Source organism: Periplaneta americana, chromosome 5 (assembly GCF_040183065.1).
Source record: "Periplaneta americana isolate PAMFEO1 chromosome 5, P.americana_PAMFEO1_priV1, whole genome shotgun sequence".
NCBI lineage: Eukaryota > Metazoa > Arthropoda > Insecta > Blattodea > Blattidae > Periplaneta > Periplaneta americana.
In genome coordinates, this window is record NC_091121.1 from 168,866,851 (window position 1) to 168,890,429 (window position 23,579).

The 23,579-nt window shown below is 35.0% G+C and overlaps 1 protein-coding gene across 2 annotated transcripts in view; it reads left to right on the top strand.

The window, feature by feature from the left end:
* LOC138700275 (uncharacterized) overlaps nucleotides 1-23,579 on the top strand; it is a 585,867-nt gene that overhangs the window by 543,066 nt on the left and 19,222 nt on the right. The window contains exon 4 of one of the 2 annotated variants that reach the window (XM_069826779.1): nucleotides 15,980-16,033. The exons of the other annotated variant lie outside the window; for it this stretch is intronic. Within the exon in view, the coding sequence (XP_069682880.1) occupies nucleotides 15,980-16,033 (54 nt within the window). The remainder of the gene's footprint in view (nucleotides 1-15,979; nucleotides 16,034-23,579) is intronic. 2 annotated transcript variants of the gene reach the window in all.

Consider the following 23,579-nt stretch of genomic DNA (forward strand, 5'->3'; position numbering starts at 1 on the left):
AAATAGGGTAGATATTTTCTGTCCTCTTTAATAATTATAGTCCTTTGGCTTTCATATGTAGTTAACTGTAAAATCATTTTATATTATTAAATTTTGTCATAAGTATACTGTAATAAAATATATATTGACATCATTTTAAATATAATATAGGCCTAAGCCTGAATCTAAATAGGCTAGATATTTTCTGTCCTCTTTAATAATTATAGTTCCCTTGACTTTCATATGTAGTTAACTGTAAAATCATTTTATATTATTAAATTTTGTCATAAGTATACTGTAATAAAATATATATTGACATCATTTTAAATATGATATAGGCCTAAGCCTAAATCTAAATAGGGTAGATATTCTCTGTCCTCTTTAATAATTACAGTTCCCTTGACTTTCTTATGTAGCTAACTGTAAAAGCATTATTACTAAGTTTTATCATAATTATTTTTGTAATATTAACATACTTTTAAATATGATATAAGCCTAAATCTGTACTGAAAATATTTTGTAAGAAAATATATATTGACCTAATTTATAGTATAATATAGGCCTAAGCCAAAATCTACGTACATATTTTCTATCCTCTTTTTTCGAACGATGACTCCTTTTGAAGCTTTGTGTCCTCTTGTCTATCGATGTGAATCTGGTCACCCTAAACTGGCCATATCATCAACAAAGCGGTTAGGAAACGTTGAATGCTAAACCTTGTTGAAATTAGTACTAAAGATGTAATTTGAGAATAATACGGGCTCAAATGTAAATATCAATGTTAAATTTCTTATTTATTTATGTTACGTGTAATATTTACGTCATGAAAAATCGTAGTAATGCATTAATTTCTTATTGAAAGAAGTTTGTATCCTAAAGTGATTACTTATTTTTAAGCACTAGTATTTTAAAGGCTCACCTTACGCATTGATAACAGTGGATTAAATGCAACTTTACGTACTATCGTAGGAAAAATACAGTTATATTCATGTTTTCTGTAAGTAATTTGGGACGAACAACCAGTCCATAACTGTCATAAATTTATAATATACGACCTAGTCCTTTACACTCGACAAAATATAGACATTTACTCGTTAATAGCCAATATACATGATCATGAAATTAGAAATAGTGAAAATATTAATATTCCATACTGTAGATTACGTAAAACTAGTACACATTTTTCTGTCATGGGGATGAAATTATGTAATAAGCTTCCCACTCATTATTATAAGTTACCAACCAATAGTTTCAAAGCTAGATTTTATAATTGGCTTTTAATTAATCCTTTCTATTCTGTAGATGAGTTTCTTAACATAAATTCATACGAAATTGTTTTTAAATAAATAAAGTTATTTACATTTAGTTACAATTATTACATTAAAAGTGAAGTGTTCTCGTTAATTTTAGAGTTTCAAAATGTTGTGTCTTTTCATTCTAATTAAACTTTACTGTTTTCAATTATATTTGTATTTTCAAATGTATGTTTTTTTGTGAGCCTGTCACTGTATGTTTAATGGCTTAATAAATTGAATTGAATTGAATTGGAATTGAGATAAATATTCTCCTACGTTGGAAATCGAACAACGGAGAGCTTGCTTGGAAACCCGACTTGCTATCCACTGAGCCATGAAGATGGACAAAATTGAACTTAATATGGATATACAAAATACTGCGTGATTGTGGGCCATAAACGAGACTAGAAAAGGAACTGCATATTATAATCTCTCTTGATGTCGACGTGAGTGATCGGCTATTTACCGCAATGTCCAGACGGTTGAATGGGTTTTAATCATGTGAATTAATATTTGTGTAATTAATACACACGTTATAGCTTGGGAATTAAAAACATCAGCTATTCGTATTTAATCCCTATTACAAAATGCTAATAAATGAATCGGTATCGCATGCATATAGGCGAACAGTTTATTACGATATGCATATGTAACACACATTAAATTGAATAATTTATGCTCCAAGGTAATTAAACATTCAGCGGAAAATTGCTGTTTATAATTATTGTGAAATAAATTTAGAAAATTACCTCGCAATAAAAAATGATGATTATGATGCCGACGACACAACGTCAACGTTTGTTAGAGAAATTAAGAAATGGCTTAAGAAATAATAAATGAAAAAACAAAGGAAAAAAGCAAATATGAAATAAATTGAAGAAGAAATAGAAAAATCAGGAAATGTACAAAGAAAGTAAAAGCTGAAAGAAAATAGAAAAATTAAAGCAATCAAGAAATGGAGGAAAAAGGAAACACGGAAAAAGAAAAGAAGAAATACAGTCAACTCTGGATATAGTGAACATTCGGCTATAGTGAACCTAAATCGTTGGCCCCGACCTGCATACATTAAAATGCGAGTTTCATAATTTTCATACGAGCGTCTTAATTACCATTATAGGCAAGTTTCATACGACTTTTTATGCTTGACCATATTATTCTTATCTGACTGGGGAGCGGAAGTGACCTTGTGCAATATCTCGTAAATTGTGAGATGTGCGCAGACACGAAAGTATTAATTTTTTCCGAGGAACAAATGTCATTGACCTTGATATAATCTAGAGAGTAAAAATGAACATTAATCTTGATATAACCTGGAAATTGATTTAGACATTGAAAAACGAGATGACAAATTGAATTTATTAGAGTATTATTTACAATTAACGCTAATTATTATAGTAACAGAACATAACCTTCTGCGACAGTATTGGATTTCCAGCTTCCGTGACGTTTCGCTAGTTGTCTTTCGATTGCATATCCGAGAATAATCGACACTTGAGATTTCATATTGCTTTCTGATTGGTGGAAAACCTGAACTTTAATGAATAGGTGTACTTTAATGAGGTCCATTAAAGGGCTGCTACCAGGTGTATAATTACTACATTTCGGCAAGGTCGAGCATAAAGCACATTAATATTTCCGTTTATAGTGAACTCTCGCTTCAGTTATAATGAACCTAAAACTAGAACTTTCCCAAGAAAATGTAATTTTAAAATGGCCAAAATGGTAATTTAAGGAAACTCTTTCTCCTATAAACGTCCAAGAATATGTTCATAGCAAAATCTCAAACCTTCTACTCCTTAAGTGCATTGAAAGACAAAGGATTTGTTCAGCTTCCTGGACAGTTTGAAACATGTTAAAGAGAATAGTGTACGCAGTGAGGGACAAAGGAAGGATTAGTTCTGACTCCTTTAAAAGAGGTTATTAGAAGAATAAGAAGAGGAAGTGTTTTCTGTTGTAAAAGAGAGTAGAGTGATGACCAAAGGGTAAATACAAGAAGGATTACAGTATAATGGTCATCAACCCTTCCTCCCGCATCTTTGTAAAAGTAAAACCAGGGAAATTCCAAGGCCGAGTACATAGTTGCATACCTCTAGTGGGAAGAGGTGCGAAATCGGTCAGTGCCTAATACCTACATTGCCAGATTAGATTCAAGTTTCGAACTGTGAACATCAGAATGTCGAAGCGTAAAGTGTTTAAGTTGGAAGATAAAGAGAACATTAGTACTGTTATTGAATGTGGTCTGTCCCAAGTGGACATTAATACTGTATGTATAGCAACGTCAGTAGTATAAAAACACACACTTCGGTTTTAGTGAACCTCGGATAGAGTGAACGAAATATGCTGGTCCGCAGAGGTTCACTATAACCGAAGTTGACTGTATACAAACGTAAGCAACGAAAAAAAAAAAAAAAAAAAAAAAAAAAACAGGATATAAAAGGAAAATAAGATTAAAGGAGAGGCAGACTTCAGCTACAACAGAGTACTTTTTCTTATAACAACCATTGTCCACAGTTACCTGCATGCATGATGAATTTCATACTTGGAAGTGTCAACAACACCAATGCCAGATAGTTTTTTGTTTCTCCTGAAAATTTATATTTTTGGACTACGATTGTTTATTTTTTTAACTCTTCAATTCTTCTTTCGGACGACGATGATTATAAATACGGGCAGGGCATAGTTGCGCCCCACGGTGAGGTAAAATGCAGCAGATAAAAAAGGGTCCCTGTTTTGTGGGCATAGTTGCTCCCCGTTCCCATCAGGTAGAGAAAAGGGGCATGGCATAGTTGCGCCCCCATGAAATAGGTAGAGAAAAAGACACTACGGAAACTCGAGCCTCGTAATCAACCAACCTTAACGATTTCTTATTGGATTTAATATTTATTAAATTGAACACCATGAAGTTGGCAGTACTTTATTAACTGTTTTTCTACTGTTCATGCAGCGATTATCGATAGCCTACCGTAAAAATTAACACCATGAAGTTGGCAATACTTTAGTAACTGACATATTCAAATGATTGAGCCGTTGGAATATGGGGCCTTAGCAGTCTTGACATTTTATTAGTGATTTTAACACGGTCTGTGGCGTAGTCAGGTTAATTTATAATGAATGTTAAGTTTAGTGAAAAGGGTAAAGAATTAACAATTCACAATGGTTCCAAGTTTCAATTTTCGGAACCCTGTACCGTAGGGTTAAGATATCGGTGTACAAACAAAAAATGCAGTTCATTTATTGTGTGTGATCGATAAAAAAAAGTGTTATTTTAAATAGCAAAATAGATCATATGCTAGGCCTACCTGATTTCAATGCAGCTACCATTATAATATTTTTAAGTAATTTATTTATTTTGTGTACCATGCCCATCGGGGCGCAACTATGCCATGTCCATTCTGCTACCTGATTTCTTCAGAGCGCAACTATGCCATGTTCATTATACTACCTGATTTCTTCGGGGCGCAACTATGCCATGTTCATTCTACTACCTGATTTCTTCGGGGCACAACTATGCCATGTTCATTCTACTACCTGATTTCTTTGGGGCACAACTATTCCATGTTCATTCTACTGTCTGATTTCTTCGGGGCACAACTATGCCATGTTCATTCTACTACCTGATTTCTTCGGGGCACAACTATGCCATGTTCATTCTACTACCTGATTTCTTCGGGGCACAACTATGCCATGTTCATTCTACTCCCTGATTTCTTCGGGGCGCAACTATGCCATATTCATTCTACTACCTGATTTCTTCGGGGCACAACTATGCCATGTTCATTCTACTACCTGATTTCTTCGGGGCACAACCATGCCATGTTAATTCTACTATCTGATTTCTTCGGGGCACAACTATGCCATGTTCATTCTACTACCTGATTTCTTCGGGGCACAACTATGCCATGTCCATTCTGCTACCTGATTTCTTCGGGGCACAACTATGCCATGTTTATTCTACTATCTGATTTCTTCGGGGCACAACTATGCCATGTTCATTCTACTACCTGATTTCTTCGGGGCGCAACTATGCCATGTTCATTATACTACCTGATTTCTTCGGGGCACAACTATGCCATGTTCATTCTACTACCTGATTTCTTCGGGGCGCAACTATGCCATGTTCATTCTACTACCTGATTTCTTCGGGGCACAACTATGCCTTGTTCATTCTACTACCTGATTTCTTCGGGGCACAACTATGCCATGTTCATTCTACTATCTGATTTCTTCGGGGCGCAACTATGCCATGTTCATTCTACTATCTGATTTCTTCGGGGCACAACTATGCCATGTTCATTCTACTATCTGATTTCTTCGGGGCACATCTATGCCATGTTCATTCTATTACCTGATTTCTTCGGGGCACAACTATGCCATGTTCATTCTACTACCTGATTTCTTCGGGGCACAACTATGCCATGTTCATTCTACTACCTGATTTCTTCGGGGCACAACTATGCCATGTTCATTCTACTCCCTGATTTCTTCGGGGCGCAACTATGCCATATTCATTCTACTACCTGATTTCTTCGGGGCACAACTATGCCATGTTCATTCTACTACCTGATTTCTTCGGGGCACAACCATGCCATGTTAATTCTACTATCTGATTTCTTCGGGGCACAACTATGCCATGTTCATTCTACTACCTGATTTCTTCGGGGCACAACTATGCCATGTCCATTCTGCTACCTGATTTCTTCGGGGCACAACTATGCCATGTTTATTCTACTATCTGATTTCTTCGGGGCACAACTATGCCATGTTCATTCTACTACCTGATTTCTTCGGGGCGCAACTATGCCATGTTCATTATACTACCTGATTTCTTCGGGGCACAACTATGCCATGTTCATTCTACTACCTGATTTCTTCGGGGCGCAACTATGCCATGTTCATTCTACTACCTGATTTCTTCGGGGCACAACTATGCCTTGTTCATTCTACTACCTGATTTCTTCGGGGCACAACTATGCCATGTTCATTCTACTATCTGATTTCTTCGGGGCGCAACTATGCCATGTTCATTCTACTATCTGATTTCTTCGGGGCACAACTATGCCATGTTCATTCTACTATCTGATTTCTTCGGGGCACATCTATGCCATGTTCATTCTATTACCTGATTTCTTCGGGGCACAACTATGCCATGTTCATTCTACTACCTGATTTCTTCGGGGCACAACTATGCCATGTTCATTCTACTACCTGATTTCTTCGGGGCACAACTATGCCATGTTCATTCTACTATCTCATTTCTTCGGGGCACAACTATGCCATGTTCATTCTACTACCTGATTTCTTCGGGGCACAACTATGCCATGTTCATTATACTACCTGATTTCTTCGGGGCACAACTATGCCATGTTCATTCTACTACCTGATTTCTTCGGGGCACAACTATGCCATGTTCATTCTACTACCTGATTTCTTCGGGGCACAACTATGCCATGTTCATTCTACTACCTGATTTCTTCGGGGCACAACTATGCCATGTTCATTCTACTACCTGATTTCTTCGGGGCACAACTATGCCATGTTCATTCTACTACCTGATTTCTTCGGGGCGCAACTATGCCATGCCTAGGCCTCCCAATTGACCGCGGGGCGCAACTATGCCATACCGATAAATACTTTCCATCTCATCTACATTCATTTCCAGCATTCAAAAGTAGCCTCAGTAATAAAAATAACAAAAATACCCGTTTTTTTTTCTTTCCACAATTACTAACTTTATTACAGCTTTTGATATTTTGAATGGCATCTCTAAAACTAACAACTGAAGATATAAATAATTCATATTGGGGATATAAACTTTCTAATTCAAAGACGGACTAAGATCTCATTAATTCTGCTGGTTATCTCTTGTTTTCTGCTGTCACTCTCATTCCTGCCTCAATAACCTGAAGTCATTTGATGATTCAGTATCACAGATCGTAGCAACATCACATTTCAGACTACAAATGCTATACAACATCTTTCAGATGAAAATTACACCTCAGACTTATACTTAGATCACTCCAAATTAAAGACTCTATAAGGGACGACGGGAAATGACTTTCGGGTGAATCAAAGACGAAGCTCGTGTAATTTGCTTCAGGCGAGAAGGTTCTCAAAAGACGCATTCTCAACTCTGTATTCATGAGGTTTATTTACAGCAATGACTTCGTATGACACGGTAAGGGCACGAGTGTATAATTTTGTTTTCGGCTCGGGAGAAAAAATGTGTCATTCTGATCGGCTAACTAATACCTGTCTATTAATTTAATGAGGAGCATCAAACAAGTCCAGGTATAGCATAAAAATTCAATTACACGGTGCTAGCGTTCACATCTTTCCTTTCAAGTCTATTTCGTCCCAATTTACCGAGAAACTGGATGCATCATCACAGCTTTATTTATAGGAGGAATTCTTTCCGGAATGTAAGACATGTGCTTTTATTATAGGTTGAAGGACATTGTGATCAGCTACTCCGCTCTGATTCTGATTAGCTTCCCACATACACCAACGCTCGTGGCTGAGTCAGGTTTAATCACACACTAATATAATTTCCTTTTTGAATAGCTGCCAACTTTGATGACAAGAACAGGTGCGTTTAATAGCTACGGAAAATTAGGCGTTGAAACTGCGAAGTATATTGCTTTTCTGAATTACTTGGTCCAGAATGCAAGTGATATGAAATGATCCGTTTTTACTTCTATCCATCATTTAACCGCAGCACATAAATAAGTGGATGGATGGATGGATGTATGGATGGATGGATGGAGGGGTGGGTGGATGGATGGATGGAGGGATGGGTGGATGGATGGATGGATGGGTGGATGGATGGATGGATGGGTGAATGGATGGATGGAGGGATGGGTGGATGGGTGGATGGATGGATGGATGGATGGAGGGAGGGATGGTTGAATGGATGGATGGGTGAATGGATGGATGGAGGGAGGGATGGGTGGATGGATGGATGGAGGGAGGGATGGTTGAATGGATGGATGGATAGATGGATGGATGGAGGGATGGGTGGGTGGGTGGGTGGATGGATGGATGGATGGGTGGATGGATGGATGAGTGGATGGATGGATGGGTGGATGGGTGAATGGATGGATGGATGGATCGATGGAGGGATGGATGGGTGGGTGGATGGATGGATGGAGGGAGGGATGGTTGAATGGATGGATGGATGGATGGATAGATGGATGGATGGAGGGATGGGTGGGTGGTGGGTGGATGGATGGATGGATGGTTGGATGGATGGATGGATGGGTGGGTGGGTGGGTGGATGGATGGATGGATGGATGAATTGAGGGATGGAGGGATGGATGGATGGATGGATGGAGGGATGGGTGGATGGATGGATGGTTGGATGGAGGGATGGGTGGATGGATGGATGGATGGATGAATGGAGGGGTGGGTGGGTGGACGGATGGAAGAGTAGACGAGTAAATAAATAAATGAGTGAGCGAATACATAAATGAATAAATAAATGAGTAAATGGGTAATTGAGCTATTTAACAATCAAATAATTAAATAATAACTAGTGGCTTGTGCAGCAAATGCTGCAAACTAAGTTCATTAGACTTTCAAATAAAAATTTTTCAGATTTACAGTATTTTGAATGAAGAATACCAGATATTTTGAAAGTTATTTGCTTCCGTAATAATGAAACATACTCCCTCTGATTTTTTATGCCAAATACTTTTTCTTGAACCTATACACCTTCAGTTTTTGAGTTTCAGCGCGAAAACGCAAGTAACAATGTCAGGACGATCAGTGGGTTTTTCATGTGGGAGTAAAGCAATAACTATTTCAGGTCCTTGCGGATTGTATGTGAAAGTTAAAAAAAATGTCAGGTTTGCTATGCTTTCGAACAATAGACATAGCATCTTGGTATAGCTATTGCATGTAGAGCTTGAAATGTAGAGGGTAAAATAATTTTATTCTGCTAAGAGGTCTTGCTGAAATGATCGGGAAACTACAAAATTTTGTAGGCCTCTTATTTTATTAGTAAGTAATACCGTTTGGTCTTTCCTTAGGAACTGTAATTTTTGCGCTTTCTCGAGCCAATACTGAAGAGAATGACGCATATAAATATCTACACCACACCGCCATTAAGTATATGAAAAAGACCCAACCCAACTTGATTAATAACTATGAAAATATTTGATTTTTAATAACAATATTATTATCTTAGGTAAGTTTTGTAGTTATATATGATATACAGCCGCCACTCAGTAAATTATAGAAATGAAGATCTAATTTAAGATATTCTCTACATCTACTTACATAACCCCAAAACGTTTCACTTTCATATCATCAATATAGCATTAATATGTATAATTTATGAAAAAATAGTCACATCATGGCATTATCTGTAATAATATTTCATTTCTAATGGTAATAATATCATCAAACCACCTCAAAGTTTGTATATTTTAATGTCCGATACACAGCTATACTCAGAAAATTGTACCGCAGAATCAGACCTGTGAATTATTTTAGTAAGTCTTGAAGATTTTAATAACCAATTGAATTTGAGCTCTAAATATGTCAGCAATCCTGCAGGTCATGGCCTTCGTGTAATATCCTATTGTTTATTGTAGTGTGTTTGTGTTTTGTTTTATTTTGAAAAGCCATATTTCTCAAAACTGACGAAAGATGGATTTTGGAAAATAGGAACATGATGTGGGTAGATTGATATTTAACTGAAAACTGCTCCAAGCTTCAAAATGAGGGGTCATTTATTAAAATCCGTTCAGCAGTTTTCCCGTAATTTCCATTACCAGTTCAAATTATATATATATATATATATATATATATATATATATATATATATATATATATATATATATATATATATTGTCATTCAACACAAAGTTGTATTAGACAAAGTCAGGTGTTTACATAATTTCATTTCTTACATCAAAATAAAGATTCAGTTATTCTTTCCTAAAATTCAGATACTCGGTACGTGCAATTGCGAAATAATTAACTTTCATAACAAATCTAACTTTAGTTCTTACTTTTGAAAATATCAGGCAATAAATTTAATTGTACAATTTTATGTCAACATTTTGATTGAAATTTTGAGCTTTATTTATTCTTACATGTGGAAACATCTATATCATTTGTTTGGTCTGCGTTGTGGGAGTGGACGTTAATGAGTTTATTGAAAGATCTAGGTTTTCTTTGGTGTACATTATAGTGCTGAATATGAATATGAAATTGAGAGTCAAAAGTTTTCACTCTTTGAAAGCTATTCGCTCTCTTCCATTGTTTTATAACCTTAATATTTCCCTTTTTTACAACTTGAAGACTTGTTGAGCACCAATAGAATTACCCAAAGAATGCTTCCATGAATTAAGTAAGCGTAGAAGAAAGTATAATAAATAGTTAGTAGCTATGTTTCACAAACTATATTTTTAAATTTTCTTAATGATTTAGTTAGAATGGTTTGGGTTAGAGATTTTGAAAGTTATTTTGAACTCCTTAACGACCTGCGGCATTTATTTCGCCAATTAATACCTGACATTATTTATGGATTTGGATTGACATAGTGTTATGAACATTTTTAAATGTTTTGTATTATTACTACTTGTAGGCCCAGATCATCAATTGTTGCTCTTAGGTATGTCTACTATAAATACACATACACATATGTAAATATAAATATTTACATATTTATATATAAACACATAGCATGCTCACTTCACCTATTATAACACAACTTCACACGAAAGTGGATAAATTTGCCCCTGCATTTAAATTTTATTGCCGTAGATAGACAGTACCCACAATTTTAAATGTTCATTAAAAATTATTAATAGTTTCATTCTACGTGCTTCTTTAAAGCTACATATTATTTGTCGAGATCAGGATCTTAATATCTTTTGTGTATTACAATATTGATATCCAAATAAAATGAAGTATAAATTCTTCAATGAAGTCCGGTCCGTTTTTAATACAGCAATAAGTCTTTCATGATGGTAGTAGACTGGTTGTTATTAACCATAATATCTGAGGTTAGCAGATTCAAAACTCACTAAGAACAGCTAATTTTAAGGCATTAAAATCTCTTAGTATTCCTTACTTCGAATGGATGTAAAGTAGAAAATTATAGCACATAAAGAAACTTAATTCTGAGTGAGATGCTCCAATAAAAATCTATTTGTCATTTCTCATCCATGTTAAAACTTATCTTTGTAAGTTTTTATCACTCAAATAACTGGAGATGAATTGTATCTTACAGTTTCTCCCGTCCCAGAATGATATGAAGAGCCTGACAAAAGAGCAAAGTCCAGATATGTCTTCATGGACCATAAATGAAATGTAATAGAATGAAGAATATAACAATGATATAGCTTATTTTCATCTACTCTATTTAACAGTTGTAATTATGTGTAACTATAAGGCCTAGTCATAACTTAGTAGCTTAGTCAGCTAATCTATTTTTTAATATAATCTAATAATATTTTATTTAGAGTTCAGTGTAATTGGCATATCACAGTTTAAAATCAATAACACTTACAAATGTAAATAATCATTGCATATTATAGAATTGAAATATAAGATCAATACAAAATTTTAGTCGCAAATTTATCATATATAATTTTAATACCTATACTGTTTTAAATTTCAGAGCACACCACCAACTCAATAATAAATAACCAAAACCCAATATTTTGGCAAAAAGATTATCACAATAATCTGCATAAGTATTTACGACAGGCCATGAAACAAACACTACGATATATAATGGAAAGATGTGCATCGCTAAAATATGGAAAGATGAATTAAAATATGTAATACAACATTGTAATTGCAAATCTTCACATGTATAATACAACATGATATATAGTCAGTTCAATTTTATATTTAACCCTATTTCTAGCCTCACAATATTATCTTATTATTAATCCAGCCCACATATGAAGACTTGCAAACGTATTTCTATTGTACATTATATGTACACTTTTAAATGTTGACATTAGGGGCACCTATATTTGAATATTAGAATATTAATGTGTTTATAATTATATTATTTTAACAGATTTTATCCACGTATGCCATTAAACATGTACTGTATGTGTAGAGAATGTAGAGAATAACGATATTGCAAAATTGATTGTTCGTATCTGAAGATGTTGACACTGTTCAACGAAAACGTTTATACGTCTTGTAACTTATTATGTAAAGGTTAACACCTAAAACATACACAACAGTAAAGTCAATGACTGAAACAATAAACTTTCAATATATGTAAATATTGTTTATTAATATATACAAGACTGTAAATTTCAATTATCTGGTACGCATTTCACAGCAAAGATATGAAAAATTGTATAAGATATTGTGAGTTAAATCCCTGATGATGCCCAAGGGCGAAAACGTTTGCATTTCAATTCTATAATATGCAATGATCATTTACATTTGTAAATGTTATTGATTTTAAACTGTGATAAGTCAATTAGACTGAACTCTAAATAAAATATTATTATATTATATTATATTGACTACCGGAATATCTCTATCATCATGCTTTCTAAGATAATCTATTTTTATTAAAGGCAATGAAATTAGATCTCCCACTTGTATTACTGAATTTCTTAGTAACGCAACTGTGGGGCAGATTTTATCCAAACACTTTTATTTTCATGTTGTGTAGTTATCAGTTTATCATCCTCTCACTGAATCTCAAAGACCTATATATATAGTTTACACGTAATTAGATAAATAATACCTTAATTTATCACGACAGTAATATGTGTTATTTGTGTAAAGCACATGCAACTTCGATACATCAGAGAACTCTTATGGAAAAAAACTAGTAATCTGAAACGAGTTCACATTTCATTAGATAGATATTGAAAAGATTGAATAATATCACCATCGTCTTCACCCTCTCCATCACTGTCAACCTATCATTATTGCTATGGTTAGAACAGTTTCCATCATTATGGCACCATCATTGCCATCAACTTTATAGTCACAAACGTCGTCAACTTCATAGTGACCATCGTCGTTATCAACTACTTAGTCATCCTCATTGTTATCTACGTAGTTAACTATCTATTCATCGTCGTCAACTTTGTCTTCTTCATCAACTTCGTAGCCAGCGTCATCATCAAGTTCGTAGTAAGAATCATTAAGTCCGTACAGTATTATCTTTATCATCAACTTCGTAAATACCATCAACATTATCAACATGGTCACCGTCATCATCAACTTCGTAGTCGCCGTCATAAATTTAATAGTCACGTTCATCATAACCTTCGTATTCATCGCCGTCATAAATTTAGTACCCATCATCATCAACTTCATAATCATTATGGTTATGAAATTCGTAGTTTATGTCATCATCAACTTCGTAGTCACCGTTAAATTTGTAGTCATCACATTATCACTAATTTTGTGCTCATTGTCATCAACTACGTCATCAGCGTCATCATTAACTTCGTAATCAACGTCATTATTAACTTTATAGTTACCGTTGTCATCAACTTTATAGTCATTGTCGCCACCAACTTCGTAGTCCACGTCATCATCAACTTCATAGTCACCGTCGTCATCAATTTCGTAGTTCGCGTCATCACTTTCTAGTAAACATCATCAATCTTGTAGTCAATGTCATTATCAACTTCGCAGTCTGCGTCATCAATTTCTTAGCCTATATAATCATGCGCTTCGTACTCAACGCCATCAACTTCATACTCAATGTTACCATCAACTTCGTACTCAACGCCGTAATCAAATTCGTTGTAAACATCATCAACTTCGTAGAGAACGTCTCCATAAACTTCGTAGTACATGTCAATATCAACTTTGTAGTTAACGTTATCATCAACTTCGTACTCTGCATCATCAAATTCTTACTCAACGTCATCATCAATTTCGTGGTCAATGTCATCAACTTTGTACTCAATGACATCATCAACTTCAAAGATCAACTTTGAAGTCAACGCTATCACCAACTTCGTAGTCAACGTATTAATCAACTTCGTAGTCAACGCCATCATCAACTTCGTAGAGTCCACACCTGTGGAGTAACGGTCAGCGCGTCTGGCCTCGAAACCAGGTGGCCCGGGTTCGAATCCCGGTCGGGACAAGTTACCTGGTTGAGGTTTTTTCCGGGGTTTTCCCTCAACCCAATACGAGCAAATGCTGGGTAACTTTCGGTGCTGGACCCCGGACTCATTTCACCGGCATTATCACCTTCATTTCATTCAGATGCTAAGTGACCTAGATGTTGATACAGCGTCGTAAAATAACCAAATAAACTTCGTAGTCAACGCCATCATCAAATTCTTACTCAACGTCATCATCAATTTCGTGGTTAACCTCATCAACTTCGTAGTCAACCCCATCATCAATAGTCAACGCCATCATCAACTTTGTAATCAACGCCATAATCAGTTTTGTAGTCAACGCTGGTAAAAATCAACTTCTTATCTGCGTCATCATGAAATTCTTACTCAACGCCGTCATCAATTTCGTGGCCAACGTCATCATCAATCAACTTCGTAATCTACGTTATTATTAACTTCATAGTCAACGTTATCATGTACTTCGTAGACTACGTCATCATCAACTTCGTAGTCAACGCCATCATAAACTTCGTAGTCAATGCCATCATCAACTTTGTAGTCAACGCCATCATCAAATTGTAACTCAACGTCATCATCAATTTCGTGATTAACCTCATCATCAATTCGTAGTCAACGCCATTATCAATAGTCAACGCCATAATCAACTTTGTAATCAACGCCATCATGAACTTTGTAGTCAACACTGATAAACATCAACTTCGTAGTCTGCGTCATCATCAAATTCTTACTCAACGCCATAATCAATTTCGTGGCCAGCGTTATCAACTTCGTAGTCTATGTCATCATTAAATTCATAGTCAACGTCATCATGAACTTCGTACATTACGTCATCATCAACTTCGTAGTCAACTTCATCATCAACTTCGTAGTTTACGTCAGCATTAACTTCATAGTCAACGCCATCATGAACTTCGTAGACTACGTCATCATCATCTTCGTAGTCAACTTCATCATCACCTTCGTAGTTTACGTCAGCATTAACTTCATAGTCAACGCCATCATGAAATTCGTAGACTACGTCATCATCAACTTCGTAGTCAACTTCATCATCAATTTCGTAGTCAATGTTATCATCAACTTCATAGACAACATCGTTATCAACTTCTTCATCAGCTTCATAGTTAACGCTATCAACTTCGTAGACAACATCGTTATAACTTTGTAGTCACAGTCATCATAAACTTTGTAGTCACTGTTGTTATCAACTTCGTAGTAAGCGTCATCAAATTCACAGTCAATGTAATCAAATTTGTAGTTACTGTCGTCACCAACTTTCTAGTTATCGTCACCAACTTTCTAGTCACCGTCGTTACCAACTTTGTATTTACCGTCATTACCAAATATATAGTCACCGTCGTAGTTGTCATCTTCAACAACTTCGTAATGATCATAATCATCGACTTCGTTCATCATCAAGACTTTCACCACATCCAATATCACTATGAAAAGCAGTAACGTCATTACTGTTATCACTATGGACACCGTCACCGTAAAAACCGACACAGAGGTTTTTACTATAGGAGTTCTCTGATTATCTTCCACGTAACACTTGCTGCACTCCAATCCTATGCTTTCATTCACTGTCTCTGTTATCACGCTGCCCTGTAGCCGTCTAAGAGGAAGCGATACTACGAGGACAACCGCAACAAGAAGGAAGGATGTGTAAGTATATTAACATGGGTTTCTGTCTTCAAGACGAGAGACCATACTCACGAAGCAAGGTCCTTAATGGTATTGACATACACTTCAGCACAAAATCCATTTTCGTTACGATTCATTGAACTGGGACCCATGGAGTGCTATACCAGCAAAATATGTAAATACATATAAATACAGATGTCTGTCTCAATATTTGAACTGATAACCACTTTATATTTAGTTTAACGTCGAGCTTTTAATTCTCAAGATATATCGATGTCAGTGGTTATATTGTGTTATTATTGCACTTAAAACATTCCTGGTGTTTCCTTACTCGTTGTTTGTTTACAAACTTTAAAATAATAACAAACTAAACAAATATAGGACTTGTAGCGAAAGAAATGGACATTTTCCTACAGTAGAACCTCTATTATCCGTGGTAATGAAGGGGGTGGAGTGAGCGGTTAATCGAAAAAAACGGATAATCCGTACCATATAAGGTTTTCATAAATTAAGTCCATAGATTAATACAGTTTCGTAATTTCCTCCGTGGTCTTCTGTTTTAACATTCTATATAACAGATCAGACGTTCACAAATTTAAGTCTGATTTTCAACGACAAAACTCCTTATGACGGCTGTCTGTGAAAAGATAGGAATAGTAGGCCTACAGGTCTCATGTTGTAGATTTACATACTTTATAGACTTTATATTTGTTTTTCATTAAATCGTGCACAGTTGTAATTCCTATTTCATATTCTGATGCGAGATGAACCACAGTTTCTCTTTTTCCAAGCCATTCAATTACTTATACTTTTCTTTCGTAGCACAACTCGTTTTCTTTTGACACCTGTAGAAAACATTTTGCATAGAAGTTAGACAGCACGGCCCCTTTAAGAGTAGATCATACTTTATAAGCGTAAAAGTTTGTAAAGCAAACACTCCGTAGAAAAAATTCGTACTAATATAATGTACATATAGTACTTCATATTTTTTTACATCAAAAAAAGAGTGAGAGAGAAAGTGAGTCGTATAATCCATCAATCGGTTAATAGGGTGACGGAAAATCGAGGTTCTACTGTATTATGAATACTGGCTGGGCAAAATGGTAGCCTACAGTTATATGCAGTGAAGCAAATGGGGGAAAAAAAACCTGAGGCGGTATGCTACCCCACGAATTTCCCCTGGCATACTTCGATTAAAGAAAAGACATACCCTCTCCTTTACAACATACACATATATGTTATATACAGTAATGGCAAAAAAACCGGACCGATCCTTGTAGCTGATAGAAAAGGATCCTGTGCTGTGTATTGTGTCAAACTGTAGTAATTTAAATATTGATAGTGAAGCCAGAGATATGTACTGCTATTTAATGAAAATATACGTAGTTATCTTTGCCGAATAGAGGTAGAAATGTAATATTGATTCCAGATGAAAATAAAACTCTCAAAGTCTTTTCGTCTGTAAGTTTGAGGCACTGAAGGAAACAAAAGACGGTAAGAATCGAACAAATGCAATAAATTTCATTGTTACAATTAATTATACGAGGTGGATGTGTTTTGTGACTAGAAAAATTTGAATCTGTGACTCTAAAATCAGCTACAACGGTCGGTCCGTTTTTTTTTGTCACTACTGTACAATAAATTGTTTCGTGCAGTCAGCAAGGCGAATTTTTGGAGCTTCCGCAACAGATTAAAGTTATTAATAAAATAATTTCAAGTTACTTCAGTTATTTACGAGATTATTTTTCAATGTCCATTGCGACATCATTTAAAAAAATGTTAAAACTTCAAACTGTCTTACTCAAATATTGATGAAAAGTGCAACAACAAAAATAACACGGTCACTATATTGGCAACAATGACCACCATAAGCTACAGACCACAGCCTTTTATACTTGAAATACTACCAGAGTCTAGTATATACAGTCACGAAGCTAAATATGTAGTAAATATGCATCCATAGATAGTTGCTAACCACTAGGATCGCTAATATCGCCTCATTACAGACAATGCGAATTAGTAGCTGCACAGTCTAGTGTTCCTAGCACCCTCACAACTCAAGCTTCGTGACTGTATGTACTAGACTGTGATACTACCCTTGTAAGCATTCCAGTGATTGATTTATCAAATAAACGTGTCTAAATACACGTTGAATACAGTTCCAGAAGGCTGTGGTTTAAATTTACGAAGTAAACAGATAGTACTCTTTGCTGTGAAGAAATGTATAAACATATTTTTACTGATCACTTTTTTTCAGTGACGGTATGTCATTTTTCACTAATGGTATGTTTTCTGAACATAGAAACCGGCGCATACCGTCCCACTTCCTTCACTGGTTATATGCTATTGTATTTAAACACACTTATTGTTTTCGTAAGCCTTTTTATTGTAATGGAGTTGACGTAAGCTGTATTTGTGAAAATTAAAATGAACTGAACACTGTTGCATTTTTTCTCTTGCAATTAGTACTTTTACACAAAGATACACGTTGCACTGCTTTTAAGGTCACTATTTTTTGAGGAAGAACATTACTTACACAAAAAAAAAAACTTTAACTATGAAAATTAAATTCTAAATAAATAAAAAAAAAATTGGTGTCAGTTTCCATCCGTGGTTCTGAAAAGAAAGATATCCTTCCCTTGCAGAAGAATGTCAAGTTATTTTGTACTCTTTCTCTGTTTAACATTATTATGCCAACTGAATGATTAGCAATATCGAAGTTCGTGAGCTTAGCTTCAGTTAATTAATTTCTGCTAAAAGGTTAATGAAGCTATTCAAAATGGTTCAATACTCACATAAAAAATTCGTGATAATGTGTCACACGAAAAATTTAATAAAACGATTAATAGATTGCTAGTATTTTTCCGTTTAAGGTAAGAATGCAGTGCTGCTGTACTATATAAAATGATATTAAACAAAATTCTCTTAAATAATATTTCAATTTAGCAAGAAAGATCTTGGGTGTATTTTTTTTTCAATAATTCTTAACTAAAGATATTTATAAAAGAAAGTAAAATAATCGGATTTAAAGAAACAGGACGCCTAAGAACAATGATGATGATGATGATCATCATCATCATCATCATCATCATCATCATCATCCTTGCATGTATTGCGCTTAATGGCTCGTTACGGTCTCTTGCCAACGCTTGAACGGTCTGCCCAAGGATCTCTTGTCCACAGGATGGTACCGATAATTTAAAATTTGGCGTGGAATTCTAGAACGAGGCATTCTGATGACATGTGATCTCCAGTTTTGTCTGTATTTCTGTAGGTATTCCGTAATCGGTTTAATCTGCAGTTCTTTCATAATGTCAAAATTTCTAATGTGATCCATTCTCGTGTATCCCGCTGTACGACGCATAAATCTCATTTCTGCCGCCGTTAATCTTTGTGAATCAATATTACGAATCGTCGAAGCTTCACTACCAAAACAGAGTATAAATCTGGCCAATGTTTTATAAATTCTGGTAAATTCTGTAAAAATAATAAGACACGTGGGGAAGATGTTACTAATTTGGAATTATTGAAGTATGCAGGAGATGCTTTTAATAATAGATTTTTAATTTTCTTGAACAGAATATTTAATGATGATGATGATGATGATAACAACAACAACAATAATAATAATAATAATAATAATAATAATAATAATAATAATAATAATAATAATAATAATAATAATAATATCCTATTGTCTTTAGTGTGTCGCACTAAAAACTTCGAATATAATATAATGTTCTAAATAGCTTTAATTTTTGTATAAACTGTGGTTAGGGTGTGCGTAGGCTATATTTGCAGGTTGTTATAAAAGATAATTACAATTAAATACGAGTTTGGCTCACTAATTTAATGAACCCTCGATAATGATTCTTAATTCATTAAGTATAAGCCTAAGGCAAATGCTTCAAGTAGGACGAACAGGTTTCATTCGCCTCCACTATAACGAAATATAGGCTTCGTAAAGATACGCCCAGCCCAGTTTGTTCTTAATGTGTTGTCTTACTGTTCGGAGAGAATTACAAGTATTAACGAAAAAAAGCCGTTGTGGACACAAGAATGGGATTCTTGAGATATATCAAATTCAGAATTGACACTTTGACACTTTCCAGAAATGATTGTGATATAAATAAAAATTAAATAATTTCGAGGGAAAAATTGTTCCGGGGCCGGGTATCGAACCCGGGACCTTTGGTTAAACGTACCAACGCTCTCCCACTGAGCTACCCGGGAACTCTACCCGACACCGATCCTTGGTTTAAGGTCCCGGGTTCGATACCCGGCCCCGGAACAATTTTTCCCTCGAAATTATTCAAATTAACTTTACAGGGAGTTATTCCTGAAAGCTTAATTTGCATAATATACTTCACTGTACAAAACAGAAAACCACAATTTAAAGTCACACAGAGTTAGTGTGCACTCAAATGTTGGTTGCTTGACGTTTGTCAGCCCACTTTGTCTGTGGATATAGAGGGAAAAATTGGATCGGTGTCGGGTAGAGTTCCCGGATAGCTCAGTGGGAGAGCGTTGGTACGTTTAACCAAAGGTTCCGGGTTCGATACCCGGCCCCGGAACAATTTTTCCCTCGAAATTATTCAAATTAACTTTACAGGGAGTTATTCCTGAAAGCTTAATTTGAATAAAAATTAAAGTTAAAAGAAAACGACAAGCGGACAATTAAACAATTACGAGAAATAATTAAATTATAAAACGTTCCGCTTATTATAGCCATAAACCACTTATATATTCATAGAATATTATTTCAATTATTCTTAAAATGATAATCACTGAACAACAAGCATTTTGCTCCGACTTAAAACAATGTGTCCCTTATGGTTTGGTATGCGCTGAATCCGAAAATGCATCTCTTTTCTTCACATAAGATTTTTAAGATCAATTATGATTTCACTTTTCGATAAACGCTCCCCCCAGGAAACCGGTATGGCATAGTTGCGCCCCGCGGTCAATTGAGAAGCCTAGGCATGGCATAATTGTGCTCCGAAGAAACCAGGTAGCAGAAGGGACATGGCATAGTTGCGCCCCGATGGACATAGTACACACACACAAATGATTGTCATAATGTAAACAAATTACTTACAAATATTACAGTGATAGCTGCATTGAAATCAGGTAGGTCTAGCATATGATTAATTTAACTATTTAAAATAACACCTTTTTATCGATCACACACAATAAATGAACTGCATTTTTTGTTTGTACATCGAAATCTTAACCGTACGGTACAGGATTTCGAAAATTGAAACTTAGAACCATTGTGAATTATTAACTCTTTACCCTTTTCACTAAACTTAACATTAATTTTAAATTAACCTCACTATACGCCACAGACGGTGTGAAAACCATTAATAAAATGTCAAAGACTGCTAAGCCCCATATTCCAACGGCTCACTCGTTTCAGTATGTCAGTTAATAATGTACTGCCAACTTCATGGTGTTCATTTTAACGGTAGGCTATTGATAATCACTGCACAAACAGTAAAAAACAGTTAATAAAATATTGCCAACTTCATGGTATTCATTTTAACGGTATCGATAGTGAATATTAAATCGCATAAGAAATCAATAAGGTTGGTTGATTGCGAGGCTCGAGTTTCCGTGGTGTCTTTTTCTCTACCTATTTTATCGGGGCGCAACTATGCCATCCCCTTTTCTCTACCTGATGGAAACGGTGCGCAACTATGCCCACAAAATAGGGATCTTTTTTTATCTGCTGCATTTTATCTGACCGTGGGCGCAACTATGCCCTGCCCCAGTAAACATCTGGCGAGGGTTGGAGGTTGTAAACCAAAACAAAACCTAGTGCATTTTATGAGTTTATTTCCGATTTCTTATAGTTATTGACATGTTATTGTATACTTCTAATAAATAAACAGATATTGATCCCTTCTATTTAGTAAATTTCGTAACAGTTCAAAGTGAGATCTATGCAATGAACAAACAAGGATGTGGTTTTCAGTATTTAAAGGAAAAGTTTACCATTTTGAGTGAAGGCAAATTAAAAGAGGGCATTTTCGTCGGTCCACAAATTCACAAAGTTATGGCTGACTCTTTGTTTGAGGAAAAACTTTCCGTTACAGAAAAAATGACATGGCGCCCTTTCAAAGATGTTTGGTCAAATTTCCTTGGAAATTCTAGGGCAGACAACTACATAGATCTTGTTGTGGAAACCATGTCAAGTGCATATGAGAAAATGGGTGTAATATGTGTCTCAAAATACACTTTTTACATTCTGATTTGGATTTCTTTCCTCCTAACCTTGGAGCGGTAAGCGACGAGCATGGGGAACGATTTCATCAAAAAATGTCTGAAATGGAAAGGCGATATAAAGGAAGATCATCATCCAGCATGCTTGCAGACTATTCCTGGTTCCTTGTAAAAGACATTCCCGGGTCTAGTTATAAACAAAAGTCATCAAGAAAATTCTTTTAAATATAAATTCAAATTCTGAGAATTTTCTCATTATACCATGAAATATTTTTATTGTTGTTGTGTTTTAAATTATGTAACATAATTAAAAAATAAATAATAAGTTTTTTCATAGAAAATTCAATTCACTTTCCCCGGAAAATGGTACGTCATGGGGCAATTTGGATCTTAAATTCAGACTTAGGGCACATATATTAGTAATATTCACCTTATTTTTATTTCAAAGCAAAACAAAAAGTAAAAATTTGTTGTTCAGTGATATATTTAATTGGATTTAATTTTAATTGTTAGATCTTAAAAAGTATATTTTAATAGCTCGTATTCTTTTATTCATTAATTTATTCTTCAAATTTCCTCTGGAAGTTACAACTCTGAAAACTGCAATGGTAACTAAGAAAATTTTTAAAATTCATTTTACTCATATGTCAATGCCAAGAAATGAAATGAATAGTGGTTCTTATTTCTCTTTTTTACACTTTCTTGAAAGCCTCCAACTAGCCTATAAAAAGCGATATGATTACACAGTTTCAATAAAAACAAATATTTATTAAAAATTGTAAAGGATATTTAATTTGTTACTCTTTACTCATAATTTCCAAAAAACAATTAGTCCTTTTAGCTGCCTTCTTTCGACTTTTGTAAAGATTATCAAACGTCGTTAGTTACGTAAGAGTAGCTGCATTCTTTCGTGACGAGATCAAAATGGCGCAAGACTACCTATTTTGAATAGTAGTGCATAGTAACAGGTGTACGCCTGGAAACAGGTTTCTCTTAATACGGTGTCATTCGAAAACTGGGCTTTCGACAATAAAATCTCACCACTAATACATTACATTACAGATGTAATTTATTGGTTTAAATTACCTTAAAATCAGTGCTGGAACCGTCGATCTATAATGTACATTCCATAACTTCTGAATATATAGGGTATTTCAAAAGTCACTTCAAACATTAAACCGCTATAAATATTATAATATTTCAGATAGGGGGAAAAACAAAAAACATCAGAGTGTTGGGCAAACAGCGGGGTTTACAAAACATTGGGAAGATGTCCGCCGTTCTCTTGTTCAACGTACAGCATTCTGTCTGCGACACCATGCACAGCATTTTGCAGATACTG